The following is a 19,650-nucleotide window of genomic DNA, read 5'->3' as shown; positions in this document are numbered from 1 at the left end:
TCGGAGGCCATGTCGACCTATATAAGAGAGAGCTTAGAGAAGGGGTTCATTCGTAAGTCTGTCTCTCCCGCGGGAGCTGGGTTTTTCTTTGTTCGGAAGAAAGAGGGTGATTTGCGTCCCTGCATAGATTACAGGGGTCTCAACGCAATCACAATAAAGAACAAATACCCATTACCTTTAATTTCGGAGCTCTTTGACAGACTGAGAGGAGCTCAAGTTTTTACGAAGTTGGATCTGCGGGGTGCGTATAACTTGGTACGAATTCGAAAGGGTGACGAATGGAAGACCGCTTTTAACACCCGAGACGGTCACTATGAATACCTCGTCATGCCTTTTGGGTTATGTAATGCACCCGCAGTATTTCAGGACTTCGTAAACGATGTGTTCAGGGATTTACTGTTATCCTCAGTAGTGGTGTATCTGGACGACATCCTGATTTTTTCTCCTGATCTGGAGACTCATCGTCAGGATGTCGTTCGTGTCCTTTCCCGTTTAAGGGAGCACTCATTGTTTGCTAAACTCGAGAAATGTGTATTCGAGCAGTCCTCATTGCCTTTTTTGGGTTACATTATCTCACAAGAGGGTCTGGCTATGGATCCTGCGAAGCTCTCTGCTGTCCTGCAATGGTCCGAACCTCATTCCTTGAAGGCGGTGCAACGCTTCTTAGGATTCATAAATTATTACAGGCAGTTCATACCCCATTTTTCTACTTTGGTGGCCCCTTTGGTGGCCTTGACTAAGAAAGGTGCTAATCCCAAAGCCTGGTCTACTGAGACATCTCAGGCTTTTGAGGCAGTAAAAAGACACTTTTCAACTGCTCCCGTTCTTCAAAGACCCGATGAGAGTAAGCCCTTCCTCTTAGAGGTTGATGCCTCTTCAGTGGGTGCTGGTGCGGTCTTGTATCAAAAGAACGGTGCAGGTAGAAAAAGGCCGTGTTTCTTCTTTGCTAAAACCTTTTCACCGGCAGAGAGAAACTATACCATTGGGGATAGGGAACTGCTCGCCTTGAGATTAGCCTTGGAGGAGTGGCGTCACTTGCTGGAAGGAGCGAAACATCCTTTCCAGGTCTATACAGACCATAAGAATCTGACGTACTTACAAACCGCTCAGCGTCTGAATCCTCGCCAAGCCCGCTGGTCCTTGTTTTTCTCCCGCTTTCACTTCTCCATCAACTATTTGTCTGGGAGTAAGAATAACAAGGCAGACGCCCTGTCTCGCTCTATGCTTTCTACCCAGGAAGAGATTGACGAACCTCGTCTTATCCTTCCCTCCAGGGTTTTTCATACGCTCTCCCCTGTGACGTTAGACCAAATCCCACCGGGCAAGACCTTTGTTCCGCCTGATCGACAGAATGATATACTGTCATGGGCCCACACCTCAAAGGTGGGTGGGCATTTTGGTATTAGGCGGACACGAGAGTTACTGGAGAGGTGGTATTGGTGGCCACACTTAGCCAGCCACGTCAAGAGATATGTCGGTTCCTGCTACTCGTGTGCTCGCAACCGTCCATTACGGCAGAGACCGGCTGGGCTCTTGCATCCTTTACCAGTGCCAGATAGACCATGGGAGGTGGTAGGCATGGACTTTGTAGGTGATCTTCCATGTTCACAGGGACATAGATTTGTGTGGGTCATTACGGACCATTTCTCCCGGATGGTTCATCTCGTACCATTATCGAGAATCCCATCTTCCAGGGTACTAGCCAAACTATTCCTCAAGCATGTCTTTAGGCTTCACGGGATGCCAGATCGTATCATTTGTGATAGAGGCCCACAATTTACTTCCCGTTTCTGGCGAGATCTTTGTAGCCTTCTGCAAATTGAGTTGAATCTCTCTTCGGCATACCATCCGGAGACTAATGGTTTGGTTGAACGTACCAATCAATCTATGATTATATACCTTCGACACTTTGTTGCTGAGAACCACGATAACTGGTCCTCCCTCCTACCCTGGGCAGAATTTGCCCTTAACAATTCGCTGGCTGAGGCCACTGGGCAGACACCGTTCGTACTCAATAATGGGCAACACACTAGGGTACCGGTACCGTTTCCCGCCGCTGCACCTCCTCCTCTTGTGGCCGACTGGGCAACTAATGCCAGAGAGGTTTGGGATCGGACTCAAGAGTCGATCCAAGCAGCTAAGGACCGTATGAAGACGGTGTCCGATCGGTTTCGTCGCCCGGCTCCTGTCTTTTCTCCAGGGGACTTTGTGTGGCTCTCTGCAAAACACGTGAGACTTAGAGTGAGCTCTGTCAAATTTGCTCCTCGCTTCCTGGGTCCTTATGAGGTTCTTCGACAGGTAAATCCTGTAGTCTATCAATTGAAGTTACCTGTCCATCTTAGGATTCATGACAAATTCCATGTCTCACTGCTAAAGCCGGCTATTTTACCTCACGCTCGTGAAGTGCACTCTCCTGCCTCTGATTCCTCTTGCTCTAGCTATGAGGTACGAGCCATAGTTGGTTCTAAGATGGTTAGAGGACGCAGGTTCTTCTTGATAGATTGGGAGGGCTATGGCCCGGAACATCGCTCTTGGGAGCCTGAGGAGGCTGTCCATGCTCCCGACTTAGTTGCCAATTACCTGCGTCGCCGGGAGGGGGGCCCTTGAGGGGGAGGTACTGTTACGGTTGCTGCGAGCACTGGAGACTATGTCCAGATTTCTTGCTACTGCACATGTGCGAGCGCTGGAGACTAAGTCCAGATTTCTTGCTACTGCACATGTGCGAGCGCTGGAGACTAAGTCCAGATTTCTTGCTACTGCACATGTGCGAGCGCCGGAGACTAAGTCCAATCTTGGAGCCATTGCACATGTGCGGGTGACATCATCGCTGACACGAGGTCACATGTCTCTGACACCTTCTATGCCGATTGGTCGCTGGTCATGTGCTTGTGACGGCTTGCTCGGTGATAGGCCAGCATGACGTCACTCCTGTCGTTCTGGCAGCGGATTGGCTCTGGTGTCCTCCATCTTGGATGAGGCACAGAGTCTATATAAGACCCTGACACACGCCGCATGGTGCTCAGTCCTCTTGGTTCATGCATATGAGTAGACGCTCTGTGCGCGTTCCTCTAGGCATTCCTCTGTCTATGCTAGGTGAGCGCTACCGGCAGGGTAGCGTTCTTATACCTTACAGCTTCGGCTGCTGTCCGTATCCTTACCTCTTAGGGGAGCGGACATAGGCAGGTGCCTGAGGCACATGGTCTGGCTGGGCCTTGTGATTCTACTCGTAGGTGGACGTTGCCGCTAGGGTAACGTTCCTTATACTGCGTCTGGCAGTTGTTCGTATCCTCGCACACTAGGGGAGCGAACAGAGGTAGGAGCTTTGTGCGGCTTACGCTGCTGTTCGTCTCTTTTGCCCCACTAGAAGAGCGGACCTAGGCAGGTGCCATATCTAGTGGTTCGTGTCCTCGCACACTAGTGGAGCGAACGCAGGTAGGAGCTTTGTGCGGCTTACGCTGCTGTTCGTCTCTTTTGCACCACTAGAAGAGCGGACCTAGGTAGGTGCCATTTTGCACACATTGCATTTGTCTCTGTGATTATTAACAGAGATCATTCCACACACCCTCCAAGTAAGGGAGGAATTGCTTTACTTACTTATTATATCCTTCTGTGAGTTAACAGAGGTATTGCACTCTGCCATAGTCTGCAGCAGAGTCTTTGCACGGTGGACCCTGACTGTCTGATACTCCTTTAGGTTCTTATCAGATAGCCCCCCGTAACAGAAACGCTGTCACTAATATCCGGAAGACAAAACTAGTGGTGGATGCGGTGAGATTGGAACAGACAGAGAGGGGGGCAAGACCCGCTCTAGTTACACTTGACGCAGAAAAAGCGTTTGACAATGTAAATTGGAGCTGGCTGGACAAAGTACTAGAGGCCACAGGGATTGGAGGCAAAATGAGGCTTTACATTAGGAATCTTTACGCTAACTCGGGAGCTAGGGTACACACTCCAGGTTTTTTATCAGACGTGTTCCCTTTGATGAAGGGAACAAGACAAGGCTGCCCGCTATCTACCCTTTTATTCGACTTGGCCATTGAACCATTGTCAAGAATACTGCAGGGCCCGAATAGTTTTAAAGGGATTAAGGTAAGGGGAACTGAAATAAAGACAGCACTTTTTGCCGATGATGTCATACTATATATGGGGGACCCTAACGTGGATCTGCCACAGACTCTAGCCCTAATTGAAAAATTTGGATTAGTCTCAGGATTCAAATTGAATAAAAAAAAGTGTGAGATCCTGTTCCTAAAAGGGGGGAATGTAAGAGATGGTTGTATATGTGGCATTCCTATAGCACAGACATCACTTAAATATCTGGGAATTCATATAGGAAGAACGGTGGAATCAATTTACGAGATGAATTATGGCCCACTAATTAGGAAAATTATAGCACAACTAAAGGGATGGAAGGGTCTGCCTCTACCACTACTGGCAAGGTGCCACCTGATAAAAATGATGAGCTTTCCTAGACTGTTGTACCCATTCCAGACGATCCCGATATTGCTAAAAATGAGGGACGTAAATAGGCTCAACTCAGCGTATGCGGATTTTATATGGCGGGGAAGGAAACCTAGAATAAAGTTACGAACATTGATGAAGTCAACGGAGGAAGGAGGTCTTAGTTTCCCGGATGTTCGGGGTTATAACCTGGTGTGTATAATGAGACATGTGTTTGATTGGTTGAGAGGAACGAGCAGGCACTCAGACTATGGCATGGAAGCCAAGTATGCATCACCGTGGGATTTGGCGTCCATTTTACACTCCCCATTGTCCAGGGCGGATGGGCATATAAGGAACTCAATCTTATTCCGAGACACTATGCTAACATGGAAACTGGTAAGAAAGAAATTGGGACTGTCATGGAAAGTATCTAAGTACTTAAATCCCTGGGCATCTCCGAACTTTCCCATGGGACGGGAAAATAAGCTATTTACTAGATGGAAAGAGAAGGGTGTCGAGAGAATGAAGGATGTCATGAATGTGGAGGAGAGAAGGTGGCTGACAGGACGGGAAGTGCTTGACAAGTATGAACTTAATAGCTCACATATCATCCAGTATGAACAACTGAAGCATGGAGTATTTGTAGATTTGGGGGAGCTTGGAAAGGAATTGAATAAGAGTTTGATTGATGAGCTTATGGAAAGTGATGTAGCAAGTGTAAATGTTTCCAAAATTTACCGAACATTTCGGGGAATGCTTATATCTGGGGAGGATAGCCGTACTCTAACAGCGTGGGGGAAACAATTGAAAGGGCAGGAAGTTGTAGGGGATATATTGAAGGGATGGGTACAGATGCGGAAACATGTTACCAATGAGAGATGGAGAGACACCCAATTTAGAATTTTACACAGGGCTATTATGGGCTTCAACATTCTGGGAAGAGATATGCGGTGTCCTAAATGTCAAAGAGAAAAAACAGATATGCTACATGGACTATGGGAGTGTACGGAAATTCACAGGTTCTGGAATCAAGTTAGATTATTTGTCCAGGCAACATGGGGAATTTCTGGAAATCTAGAGCTAATGGTGTGGATTTTCCATTCCTTTGAGGGAGGAGTAAGAGGGGGATCGGACATGCCGGGAAAGAAGAAATATACAATAGTACATGACATAGCCATGATAGTCAAACGGTCCATATTAAAGCATTGGATACAAAGGGAGGGACCATCTATAAAAGAGGTCATCGGTGAACTACATAATTTATTGAGGCTGGAGAAAGTGGAAGCGGAAAGGGACAAAGATAGGTTGACACCCAAGTTCTTTGGGAAATGGAGAAATTTCATTGAAAGTCAATTTACTCAGGGAGAAATAAATAATCTGATGACACCTTTTATACAATCGGAATGGTACCTTCTGAATGATAGCCAGGACAAACTGGGTAAATTGAAAATCACGGAGGTGTGGGTTCCGGAGGGAAGGGGAGACGAGACGCTAAGGTAGCAGCAAGACGTGCCAGAAAATTTGGAAGTATTCGGGGTTGGCTTAGGGGCTTAATGATTCTAATTGACTTGTATCGCGTCTGTTATTTCTTAGTACTTTTGCCTTGGTTTAATAGAGACCATATCAATCAGATAAACAGTTTAAAATATCAAGTTGGGGCATTGCACCCTATTATGTCACATATTGTCAGACAAATGTTTTTCCTTGTGTAACCTTGAATATCTTGTTATGTTTATAAAAAATTGGAAAATCAATAAAAAGTTTTTGAAAGAGATTCTAAAATCTGCCACTCAAGACGATGAATTCGACAATTTTTCAATGAGTATAGCCTTGAGACTAAGAAAACTTGATGCTTATAAAAAAAAAAAAAAAAAATCTACATGCATGACTGCAATATGTGGTTTGATTTCTTGTTTTGAAGAGGAGGGACCATTCCCCTCTGGAGGAGAACTAGTTAATAATTTTGAAAAAATGTTTGATGCGAAAAGAAAAAAATTCAAAACCCCAAATCCCATATCAAGCACAAATCTCACAATTTTCCCCGAGATGCCCCATATCCCGATTACCATATATTCCTCCATTCCAAAAAAATTATTTTGTGAACCAGAAAAGAAATGATTAGGTTAATCCCCCTAATGAAATTATTCAACCAAAGGCTATTATTCCTGCTCGCCAAAATGAGCATAGGCCTGGGTTCTTTACCCAAGAGCTCTTTTCCCAACCATGTTTTTTTTTTTTTATTTGTTACATTGTAATTCAAATATATAAAATTTATTTTTTGCTAAAAACACAAGTAATTTATATTTTTTGGTTAGGTTATGATGAAATTTGCAAAACATAGCAATATATTATTTATGAAAATATATTAAAAATAATATATTTATTCCTGTAATTTATTTTTACTTGTGATGTGTGTGACATTACAATTTTATACAAAGGATTTTATTTTTGATATTATTTTGCTGGTCCATTAATTATTAATGACATCTAATTTTGTTGGAATAATGGTTGATTATTCTTGTGTGTTATAATAAACTTTTTGTTACTTCACTAACATGGTCTGTGTTTATGTGTTACATATAATTATTTATGTTTATGTTTATCGGATTTGGAAAAAAATAAAGATTTTAAGCAATTTTTGACAATTGGACTAAACAAAAATATACATAATTCATTCATTTTATTTTGGGCACTTCGTACACGTTTAAATAACATTTGTTTTTTTTTTGGCATAGATTTGGTATTTTCTTACAGATTTTGATGTTTAACGTGTTGGAGGAAATTACATCAGTAGAGGTCTATTTTTTATTTTTTTTTTTTTTTCCTTGGTGAAATTAGCTTTATTTATCCATCACATAAACTAGACAAATGCTACCATGAAAAGGCATCCTAAACGCATGATTCTTTAGTTAAAAACGCTATTGGAACACATCAAAAACGCACTTCAAACGGAAGCGTTTTGATTACAAAAAATAACAAAAAGACCAAAGTTGACAAAAGCAATTTCTGCCAAAACATGCATTTTGAACTGCAACTACCTCGACACAAAGTGCGGACATAGCATTAGAGATCAGATCATTCCAGCCTTTTTTTTTTTGGTTTATCTTTGTTATTGTATAAATATTTGTATTTATTGTGTAATAATTGTAGATTTGCCTTGGTTTTTTTTTCTCGATTTTGTGGGGTTTTCTTTTTAATATAGTTTACATTTTTCTAAACTTTTTTTTTAAATTTACCTTCTTAGTAGTGTTGAGCCACCCCCCTAGTGTTCGAGTTCGGTTCGGTTTGTCGAACGGCGGGTCAGTTCGGCGAACACCTTCAAACCCCATTGAAAACAATGGCAGGCAAACACAAAACACATACAAACACATAGAAAACACTTTCTAAGGTGTCCAAAAGGTGACAAACAACTCACAAGACACCACAAACACATGAAAAAGTGACAAGTACATATACTCATGCGAAAAAACAAAAAGAGCTTGACGAGTAAAAGGAGGAGGAGACACAGATATAGGCATTTAATGCCCATCTAAAATCATGTAAAACACAGCAAGGGGACTCCAACCACAGTCTCCCTTTTTTCCAAAAATTGGGTCACAGACACCACTTAAGTGGTATCAGTTGTCCCCCAGTTGCAAACTTGACATGTTGATTTGCATGAAGCACAATCCAAATCCACAAGCATTTACTCTCCCCAGGATGACACAGGGGTAGAAAAGTCCTTGCGGATCCATGACTTGTTCATCTTGATGAACGTTAATCTGTCCACATTGTCACTGGACAGACGCGTGCGCTTAACTGTCAGCACACACCCAGCAGCACTGAAGACACGTTCCGAGAGCATGCTGACTGCGGGACACGACAAGATCTCCAAGGCGTAAGTGGCGAGTTCAGGCCATTTTTCCAGATTGGAAGCCCAAAATGAGCAAGGCTCCAGTTGCAGAGTCATGGCATCGATATTCACTTGGAGATACTCCTGTATCATCCTCTCCAGGCGTTGACTATGTCTCAGACTTCTTGTCTCTTGTGGTCTAAAAAAATTCATGAAATGATTCCATAAAATTGTTGTTACCACCAGATACGGTGTTGCTGGTATGGTTTGACTGATTATGACGACTCGACAGTCCCATGGTTGTCAAGTTACAACTGAGATTCACTCTGTACACCACTGGTGTTTAGTGGAAAAGCCGAGCTAAGATTGCATAACAGCTTCTGCTGATACTCCTGCAAATGTGCGTCCCTTTCTATGGCAGGAAATATTTCGGCAAATTTTGACTTGTACCGGGGATCTAAGAGTGTGGCAACCCAGTAGTCAGCATTACTTCTAATTCGGACAATCCGAGTGTCATGTTGTAGGTAGTGCAGCAAGAAGGCGCTCATGTGTATTGCGCATCCATGAGGACCAAGTCCTTGCTGTGTTTGTGGCGGCGAGGTGAGAATCATGCTTCCTTCCTCTGACCTCTCCCCCCAACCTCGAACAACCGAAATGTGATCAAGGTCTCCCTCATCTGCTGAGTCTTCCATGCCCATCGCCAGTTTGTCCTCCATTTCTTCCTGGTCTCCTGCACCTTCCTCAACAGTTTGGCTGCTACCATGCGCCCTTGTTAATCCCTCTCTCCCACCGTCCCATGCCTGCTGCCTTGGTGATGCTGACCGTCTGGATCTTGTAGATCTTGTTATCTCTTCCGCATATGAATCCTCCTGTACTTCCTCCCCTTTCTCTTGTCCCACCACCTGACTCTGAATACTGTTTAGAGTGTGCTGCAGCATGTAAATGACTGGAATTGTAATGCTGATAATGGCATCGCTAAACATTGTCAGCGCTAAACATCTTCGTCGCCATGTCAAAACTGTGCGGAAGGGTGCATAGGTCCTTGATCTCAGACCACTCCATCAGCGTGATCTGCCCCACCTTTGCATCTCATTGGCCCAGGCCATACGTCATAACGTATTGCACCAGTGCTCGGCGGTGCTGCCACAGTCGCTGCAACATGTGGAAAGTCGAATTCCAGCGTGTCGACACATCGCATTTCAGGCGGTGAACTGGCAGGCCGAAAGACTTCTGGAGCGATGCAAGTTGGTCAGCTGCGCCGTGTGAACGGCGGAAGAGAGCACATAGTGACCGTGCCCTGTGCAGAAGCCCATCTAGGCCGGGATAGTGGTTTAAAAATTGCTGGACAACAAGGTTCAACACATGAGCCATACAAGGCACGTGTGTCACCTTGCCCAAGTGAATGGCCGCACCCAGGTTTGCAGCATTGTCACACACGGCCTTCCCTGGCTGCAGGTTGAGTGGAGACAAACCATTAACGAAACTCAGTCTCCAGTGCTGACCACAACTCCTCAGCTGTGGGACTCACATTTCCCAGACATTTCAATGTAAAGACCGCCTGATGCCGTTGAGCTCTGCTGCCAGCATAGTAAGGAGGTGTGCGGGATTCCTTGTGCGCAGTTACAACACGGGTGGCCTGACCAGACAGGCTTTGGGCGGAGGTGGAGGACCGAGACGAGATTGAGGAGGCAGAAGCAGTGGAGGAACTTCTACATACAGAGGATTGACGCACAACTCGTGGGGACGGCAATACTTTTACAGCAAACCCTTCTCCATTACACACCATAGTTACCCAATGCCCAGTCAGCGACATGTAACACCCCTGTCCATGCTTACTGGTCCAAGTATCGGTGGTGAAATGCACCCGTTTACACACACAGTTTCTCTAGGAAGCGGTGATGTTGTGTGCGACATGCTGGTGTAGCGCAGGCACACCTTTCTTGGAGAAGTAGTGGCGACTAGGCATGTGGTACAGGGGCACTGCGACGGACATAAGGTCTCAAAAATCCTCTGTGTCTACCAGGCGGAAAGGCAGCAATTCTGTAGCCAACAGCTTGCAGATGGTGAAAGTCAACCTCTTAGCTTTGTCATGGCTAGAAAGAAATGGTACTTGTCCACATCTGAGGGACTGATGGCTTGCTGCTGTGCTGAGACGGCATTGAGTAGGGTGTCCCTGGAAAACTGCTGGTCTGTGAGGAAAGTGCAGGCGGAGACATAATGTTGCCTTCATCCAAAGGTGGTGCGCTCGATGTCTGAGAGAGCTCAACACCTGCAGCTGTTTCCACTTCCAAAACAAGTGATGACCTGCCAATCACACTGCCTGTTGTGGTTAAAGAGGTGGAAGGTCTGCGTCGCAAAGCATGTGTGACTGCTGTCCCCACAGTCATAGAGGATGAATAGCGTGCGGATGCACTTGAAGGGGAAGACCGTGGTTGGCTAGGCCGCATTGTAGCACAGTGAGCTTCCCACTGGGACTTATGCTTCATATCCATGTGACGGTTCATGGACGAAATAGTAAAACTAGTGAAGTTTTGGCCTCTACTTAGAGATTGCAGACAAATCTTACAGATTTCATGAGTTTGGAAATCCTTTGCGATGTCAAAAAAGGACCAGGCTAGGCAAGGCTTAGAGCCCATGTGACCTGCAGAGCCACCCCGACTTGTGCTCAGAGGCAGAGTTGTGGCTGAGGATGCAGTTGTTGATGTGCTTCCAGTACTCCGCCTGTGTCCAGGAAGGCGCAAGCTAACCTAGTCGTCAGTCGCATCCTCCTCCACCACCTCTCTGCTGACCTCATCGAGTGCCTGACTGTGGGTTGACAGTAAGTGGGATCTACAACCTCATCATCACCCAGTGTGTTTGCACTCCCCTCATTCTCAGAGCCAACCTCTTCCTGAGTCTCATCGTCATCAGCATGTTCCTCATTGTCTCCACCAAAAGGAGTTACAGTTTGGGAATGAAGGTCTACATTATGTTCATAACCTTCCTCATCTGGGCTTCAATTTGACTCACAAAGCTTCTGGGCATCACTGCAGATCCTTTCCTTGTCTGGACTCACTGTAGCTTTGGAGCAGACCTCTGATTCACAGGCTATAGTGTGACTGAACAGCTCTGCAGACTCAACCATCTCTGTTACCCCATCCTCTGCAGGGTGGGTGGAGAGACTTGAGAGCTGGTAGAAAGCAAGTGCGATTGGGGAGACAACTCAGAGGACTGGAGTCTTTGGGATGTTGAAGTAGAGGTGGAGGAGAGGCCACTTGATGGAGTACTTGAGATCCATTCAATCATCTGCTGTTTTTGTGCCTCATCTACCTTTGGTAGCAATGGTCATTTCCGTAACGAAGGGATCATATCAGATTGTCCACGGAAAGTAGTAGACATCTTACTTTTGCTGGAAGATGGCCTTTCTTCAGCAGATGCTACTGTTGCTTTACCAACTACCCCATGGACACAAACCTTTTTTCCCCTTTCCAACACGCCTGTTCCCCTTTCCACCAGCATCTGTCCTTTTGCCACTCATTTTGTTTGTGAACAAATTGGACACTGTTTGTTGCACTTAAAATGGCGTAGCAAAAATGGAGAGGTGGTGTACAATGCACAGGTGGTCTATAGCTTGCTTGTCAGCAGAGGAACCCTCACGTACTATCCCAGACAATGAAACTATGCCCCAAGGAATTGCCTGAGATGATTTAAACAGACGCTGTGATAAACCCCTGCACAGTCCTGGCACAGACCTGCCTAGCAAAAATGGCTATGAATGGCTGTAATGTAGCCCTGAAAAGGGCTGAAATTACAAGTAGTCCCTAATCCCTAAACCAATGTGTAGATTGCACTGTATGTCTATAGCGCGCACACAGCAGCAGCAGCGGGAGCGGTGACTGTCACACACCACACAGCAGAGAGATAATGGCGGCGATGGGGAAAATGGCCGGGTCTTATAGGTCAAAGACATGTGACATGCACAGCCAATGACACATGTCCTTGCTTGTTTGGCAAAAATCCACTTTGCTGTGTGTCTGTGATTGGCTAACAGCCTGGCCCGCCCCACTGTACGCGCGGTTAGGGAAGAAAAAAAAAAAAATGGCGATCGCCTTTCTTTCAGCACTCAGAAGCAGCACTGATCTAAACCCCGTCCTTCCCCCCCCCCTCCCCCGCACACTATACGCTGAATTTTGATAGTATCATTATCAGGGCCAGATTAAGGTTGGTGGGGGCCCCTGGGCAGAAAATCTGGTGGGGGCCCCACCATAACATTTTTAGCCGTAACAGTAGAGCACGAACTGTAGCATTTAGATATAAATACTGCACTTCAGTCTCACATTCCCCCTCCTCAGCATACTGTGCCCTCCATACTGTGGCCTCACACTGGCCAGCATGCTGCCCCTTCTCCATACTGCCTACCTTCTTCACCATCTAGTCACTAAACTGTACCTCCCATACGTCTCACATTCCCCCTCCTCAGCATACTGTGGCCTCACACTGGCCACCATGCTGCCCCTTCTCTATACTGCCTGTCTCCTTCACTATCCAGTCACTATACTGTACCTCCGTCTCACATTCCCCCAGCTCAGCATATTGTGCCCTCACACTAGCCACCATGCTGCCCCTTCTCTACACTGCTTATCCCCGCCACTACCCAGTCTCTATACTATGCCCCTTACACTTTTCTTTCCCAATACTGTCCACCTACAATTTTCTCCGACCATACTGCTGCCTCACACTTTCCAATGGTGCCCCCCTGATTGCTGTGCAGGGGCAAATATGCCGCATGCCCCCCAAAAGGTACGCCCCTGTACAGTGTACAGGAGAATACATGACTGGTACACGCAGGGCCGGCTCCAGGTTTTTGTAGGCCCTGGGCGAAAGAGTCTCAGTGGGCCCCATCCACACATAGACATGCACAGATACATACACATACAGGCATACGTACACATATATATTTAAACAGAAATTCACAAAAACACAGACATAAATCTAGACAGTCATATACACTGAAACACATAGATACACATCATACATGCACACAGACACATTTTTATATTTTTAGATATATTTTTAATATTGGGAAGCCGGCAACAGTCTCATTCACCTCCTCGCTTGTCTCCATCCAGCTCCTCCTGGGCATGTGTCTGTGCCACGCTGATTGGTGGCCGTCACTAACAGACATGGCCGCACATAGAGCACACTAACACCGATGTATATACACATCACAAGAGAGGCTGGGGACACACACATTACTGGGGGACATACATATTATTGAGGAAAGGGGTATATAGCAATGGGGGGCATACAGTTCTAGAGGGGGGCAGTGGCTCTGAGGTGGGGGGGTGACATGCAGCTATGGGGGTATACAGCTCTGGGGTGGAGGGGACATATAACTCTGGGGGTATAGTATTATGCAGCCCCCATATTCCTTCATATAGTGTTATGAAGCTCCCATAGTCCTCCATATAGTATTATGCAGCCCCCATGTAGCACTATGCAGCCCCCATATGGCACTATGCAGCCCCCATATGGCACTATGCAGCCCCCATATGGCACTATGCAGACCAATATAGCAGTAGGCACCCTCATATAGTATACAGCCCCCATATAGCACAGTGCAGAGCCAGATAGCAATAGGCATCCTCACATAGTACACAACCCCTATATAGCACAGAGCAGACCAGATAATATTAAGCACCTTCACATACTACACAGCCCCTATATAGCACAGTGCAGGGCCAGATAGTATTAGGCATCCTCATGTAGTATACAGCCAGTATCTAGCACAGTGCAGAGCCAGATAGTGTTAGGCATCCTTACATAGTACACAGCCCCTATATAGCACAGAGCAGAGCCAGATAGTATTAGGCATCCTCATGTAGTATACAGCCTCTATATAGCACAGTGCAGACCCAGATAGCATTAGGCATCCTCACTTAGTATACAGCCCCTATATACCACAGTGCAGAGAGCTAGATAGCATTAGGCACCCTCATGTAGTATACAGCCACCATATCACTTAATGAACCCCCATGGTCGTCTGGCCACAGTGATTGTACATACTCACTTCTCCTTGTTCCCCCGCTGCTCCGGTCTCCTCGGCGCGTCCATTGCTGTCGCTCGCTCTGACATCTCAGCAGGCGCGCAGTGATGACGTCACCGCACTCTGCTGCTGATCTGTCAGAGTGCCAACAGACACAGTGAAGAGAATCATGAGAGAGAGCGTGCCGCTCCATCTCATCATTGCTCTCAATTGTAATCGTCAACTGTGATGCCGATACAATTGAAAGCACGATCCTTGGCGGGGGGAGGCCAGTGACAGCGCAGGCACCGGACCCCCCTTACTAGCGGTACGCCACTCCTGCCACCGCGAGTGGGCCCCCACGGCAGCCCACGGCCCCGGCACTTAACCGGGTTTACTGTGATACAGGCACAAGATGTTATACAATATACAGAATATTATATGCCATCTGATGTGTGTACACAGTATATCACACTACTCTGTACACTGGATGTGATATAACCATATACACGGATATACAATGCCCATGCCCTGCACTGATCACACCTGGATCTACAGGACCTCACATATTCTACATGTAATATGGGCCATATAGTATAATCTGTGGTGTCCTGCAGGCTCAGATGTGATCAGTGCAGGATCTGTGTAGTGATGTCTGTGCTGGAGCTCAGTGTGAGTTATTGCAGGGGAGGGATGAGGCTGATGACCCGGCACTGACAGCCCGACCTGATGACCTGGCACTGACAGTCCGACCTGATCTGCAGCAGTTCACAATCCTGCAATAACTCACTCTGATCCCTGGCAGAGTGGCCGCTGACACTATGGGATCCCGTTCTGCTGCCTCCTCACTGCAGCCTCCTGCATAGCACCATGATGGAGGACGTCATACTCACCATGCTCCACTGAGGCCTCTGCTCCTGTCCTCTCACAAGCTCCTCTTCGGCAGGAAGAAGCATCAGGCGCGCAGTTACGTCATCCTTGCAGACACAGCCCACACAGCGTGCAGTGGGCGTGTCTGCAGCAGTGACGGCTGGGATTGAAATTCTTTAAGGGTACAGTGTGGTCCTGAACCACTGCGGCGTTAATAAAATGGCGCCCACACAGATGGTGGTGGGGGCCCCGGGGCTGGAGCCCCACCTGCCCCGCCTATAATCCGGCCCTGATCATTATTAACAGTGACTGACAGTATTACAGTGAAAAGCCAGCTAGTAACTAGCTACGCTTTTTGGTGATCGAGCCGTTATCAAACGATAACTCGAACTGCCGAACTTGAAGCAAATCGTTCGAGTTCGTCGAATGACTCGAACACCGCCCAAAATCACTCAAATTTGAAATTGGCGAACGGTTTGAATCGAACATTGCTCATCTCTACTTCTTAGTTCCTCTATGGGACTTTAGCTTTATTAGTCTGATCACTGGTCTAATACATTGCAAAGCACATACATTGCAATACATTACACCTGTCAGGTGTGTGACACTAGAAAAAAAATAAGCCTGGCTCACTATCTGGTTGGGTGCTCTGGAAAAAAATTGACCACTAGATAAATAAATGTAGCTCCGGCACACCTTAGAGAATAAAAATGCAGAAGGTCTTGGGTGGTGCTGAATAAATTTTTTATTTAACCAAGGAATAAAGTCTGTCCCCACGTTTCGGTCCACATTGGACCTTTTTCAAGGGATCTATCAGACTGACAAGAAAAACAAAAACAGAAGGGAAAATAAATATACAATAAAGAAAAATATATCATCATGACGGAAATTTTACCATAATGAATGAGGGGAGATACAACATGGTAAAATGTAATATTACAATCAAATAGTAACATCTTATGGTACAGAAGTTTGCAAACGCACATGATACCCTTGAGAAAAAAGGTAAAAACAACACGAAATCACGGTGAATGTATGAACATGTGAGGATAACATGACTAGATAAGGAACAGACATGTCCCAGAGGGATATCGGTGTGTCTGTGTTCCCTCATATGTACATGCCGTACACTGTAAGGACAAGGGCTTTCGGTAATGTACCTGTCATATAGAAAACATAAGCATATATGCTTATCATTTTGCGTACTGAAGAGCTTTTTCATATAGCACCCAACCCTACTGTTAGACGCTGTTGACGATTACACATGTTGTCCATTGGTGCATTTTTATTTTCTCCAATACTCTAGGTATGTTCATATGCATTACTTACTAGTTACCGCATCTGTCCATGGTATCACATGTTCATACATTCACCGTGATTTCGTGTTGTTTCTACCTTTTTTTCTCAAGGGTATCATGTGCGTTTGCAAACTTCTGTACCATAAGATGTTACTATTTGATTGTAATATTGCATTATACCATGTTGTATCTCCCCTCATTCATTATGGTAAAATTTCCGTCATGATGATATATTTTTCTTTATTGTATATTTATTTTCCCTTCTGTTTTTGTTTTTCTTGTCAGTCTGATAGATCCCTTGAAAAAGGTACAATGTGGACCGAAACGTGGGGACAGACTTTATTCCTTGGTTAAATAAAAAATTTATTCAGCACCACCCAAGACCTTCTGCATTTTTGTTCTCTAAGGTGTGCCGGAGCTACATTTATTTATCTAGGTGTGTGACACTGGCAGAACGCCTGTTAGATCATGCTCCTGGCTGACAGACTAGGAGCTCATTATATGACCTCCTGCTGTTATGGCAATCATCGGGTGCTGTTCAGGTAGGATAAGGAGCTCTCTCTCCTAACCTTCTAAATGCTATGATTGCTGTTGATCACGGTATTTAGAGGGATAACCAGCCAAGGAGGTGGTGCAGGCACCAGATCTGGCTGATGCAGCAGGAGTTCCGCTATCACTTAAGCCAAGCTCCCAGAGGTGATCGTGCGAGCACATCTCCTCTGCCCACATAACTGCGACATACCATTGTGTCCATTTGCGGGAACGTACTATAAAAGAAAACATAAGGCATTCAAGGTTACCCATCACCAGGAAAATACAGTCCAATCTGCAGACACCATATTATAGAGCTGAGCAGATTGATGCATAGCGGTTTCAAACACAAAGGGTGTAAATACTTATGCAACCACAATATTTAAATTCTTTTTTCACTGAAAAACATTTCAGATTGTTTCTCAGTTGAATTTTTAAGATTATGGGCGACATTAAAAGGTGGAAAAAGGTCTGAAATTCTTCTTCTTCTTGGTATTATTATTATTATATGACAAAACCTGGTATTTTATCAGGGAAGCATAGACTTTTTAGACCCACTGTATAAACATCTATTTGTGTTCAATTTGCAATAGATTGTACTATTTCCATGTTCATTTCATATCTAAATAAGAAAGGATATTCATTCCACTATAAACTGCACATTCCCCGTGTCTAGGATGTACGGGAAACCTCTTACACCTTATTTGTAGGATAATAAGTTTTGTTCCTTCTTCTTAGTCCCACATTGTAGCAGCTGCTGAATGAGAAGAATCTGTGACTTCTCTGCATTTAGTGGTCACTACTCACCTGGGCGGTTATCTGTAGGAATCTCCTCTTTACTCCGCTCATCACCCCTCACATATGTCTCTGTAGTATTAATATGGGGCAGATCTTCCCCCTGAAACAAATATTGTAAAAGTCACAGACAGATGGAGAAGTCCCATCTATGATCAGCTCTAATCCTGCCATCTCCACCGCTCTCATTACACAAGTATAACACATATAATACTGGAGGATAAAACAAGACTGAGCACAAGACCTTCACAGCCGTCTACACATCATAGGGGGATTTCATGGCACCTTCTCTCCATCTACCTGATGATCCTGAGGAACATCGGGATCTTCTTGTTTACAGTCCTGCGGGAGAAGAGGACGGGGACATCTCTCTGGTGTTGTCCTCTTACTGGATAGACCTGGAGGAGACACATACAGGGACTGAATTCATTCCTTACATACAGATAATTATAGGCCGTGTGTATTTAGTCCTGTCTATTACCTGGTGATGTGAGGGGCTGGGGAACCTCCATCATGACGTCCTTGTACAGATCTTTGTGTCCTTCTAAATACTCCCACTCCTCCATGGAGAAATAGACGGTGACGTCCTGACACCTTATAGGAACCTGACACATACAATGATACCGTCACCCCCGATCCCTTCATAGCGTTACTGTATAATGTCCCAGCATTCCCAGCAGTGTCACCTCTCCAGTCAGCAGCTCAATCATCTTGTAGGTGAGTTCTAGGATCTTCTGGTCATTGATGTCCTCATGTATCGGGGGGTGAGGTGGAGGCCCCGTGATTGGGCTCAGGGGTCTTCCCTCAGACACAGGGGCCTGACAGCGCTCACTAGAGGTCTTCTTCACTACTGTGTAATCCTGGTTATGGAGAGACACAGTAAGAAATCCCACTCCAGACATTTCCAGAGTCCTCACCTCTCCAGTTCTGTGCATCTGTTATTCCCATAGATAAGAATGGTGTAATGTGACGTCATCAGAATCTCTCACCTCTCCAGTAAGCCGGAAGAGGATCTCTAGGGTGAGGTGTAATATCCTCTCCGCCATCTTGTCCCTGTCCATATCCATCCTTCACGTTGGGACCTGAATGGGGAGAAGATGACGATGTAACATCATAAAGAATCCGCTGTAAAAATACAATTACTGGATATAATAAGGGGAAACATATGAGGAGACAGAACGTGTAGATTGTGTGTGGAGGGAAATATAAGGTTAATATCCGGTCAGGACGGATCCTCAGTGATTGAGGTCACAGTGATGTCACCGTCACACGAGTTACAGTCAATCGATGGCAAAAGTGATCACGTGTCATACATAGTGACATCACCGCTGAGATCAGTGACGTAGCTGCAGTGATGTCATCAGAGACTGAAGGAAACACAGGAGCATCAGCCCGAGAACAACACAACCGCACTCTATAATCCGCCTGCTGCGCCCCCTGTGCACTCTCCACAGCAGAGGATGTCGGGGGAAGGGTCCGGTCTGTCGGATTCTCCACAGTTGGATCTTTTACCTCCAACAGATAAACAGCGGCGAATAGAGAACACAGGAGCCGACAGCCGAGCGTCCCTGTATACGGGAGAAACCACCGAGCGACCGACTGTTCTCCCCCAGCATCTAATGTGTATGGAGCCTGAGCCCAGTAATGGGGACTCTCCACACCCCTCCTCCTGCAGAGCCGCACACTAGATATATGGCTGCTCTGTGCTTCCAGGACCTGTGATGATGTCACATGGAGGGGAGGAGTCAGGGTCACATGATCAGCTCCTCAGTGTATGCAGGACTCTGCTGTGCTGGTTGTCATGGTGCTGGATGAGGGGAAGTTTATCTGTCGCAGGCGGAGGAGGGGACGCTGCGCTCTCCCACTGTTCAGGTCCG

At 45.9% G+C, this 19,650-nt stretch overlaps 1 protein-coding gene across 1 annotated transcript in view; it reads right to left on the bottom strand.

Annotated features, from left to right (window-relative positions):
* LOC142312332 (uncharacterized) overlaps positions 1 to 19,443 on the bottom strand; it is a 64,927-nt gene extending 45,484 nt beyond the window's left edge. Inside the window, exons 1-5 of the mRNA XM_075351263.1 lie at positions 19,286 to 19,443; positions 18,763 to 18,855; positions 18,255 to 18,633; positions 18,074 to 18,171; positions 17,786 to 17,876 (exon numbers count right to left, since the gene is read on the bottom strand). Coding sequence (XP_075207378.1) covers positions 17,786 to 17,876; positions 18,074 to 18,171; positions 18,255 to 18,387 — 322 coding nt within the window. The 5' untranslated portion in view covers positions 18,388 to 18,633; positions 18,763 to 18,855; positions 19,286 to 19,443. The remainder of the gene's footprint in view (positions 1 to 17,785; positions 17,877 to 18,073; positions 18,172 to 18,254; positions 18,634 to 18,762; positions 18,856 to 19,285) is intronic.
* Between the last annotated feature and the right edge of the window lie 207 nt (positions 19,444 to 19,650).

The sequence above is a fragment of the Anomaloglossus baeobatrachus genome, chromosome 5, assembly GCF_048569485.1.
Source record: "Anomaloglossus baeobatrachus isolate aAnoBae1 chromosome 5, aAnoBae1.hap1, whole genome shotgun sequence".
In the NCBI taxonomy this organism is placed as follows: domain Eukaryota; kingdom Metazoa; phylum Chordata; class Amphibia; order Anura; family Aromobatidae; genus Anomaloglossus; species Anomaloglossus baeobatrachus.
The sequence above is the reverse complement of the archived record's forward strand: the minus strand, read 5'-3'. Positions and strand labels throughout refer to the sequence as shown.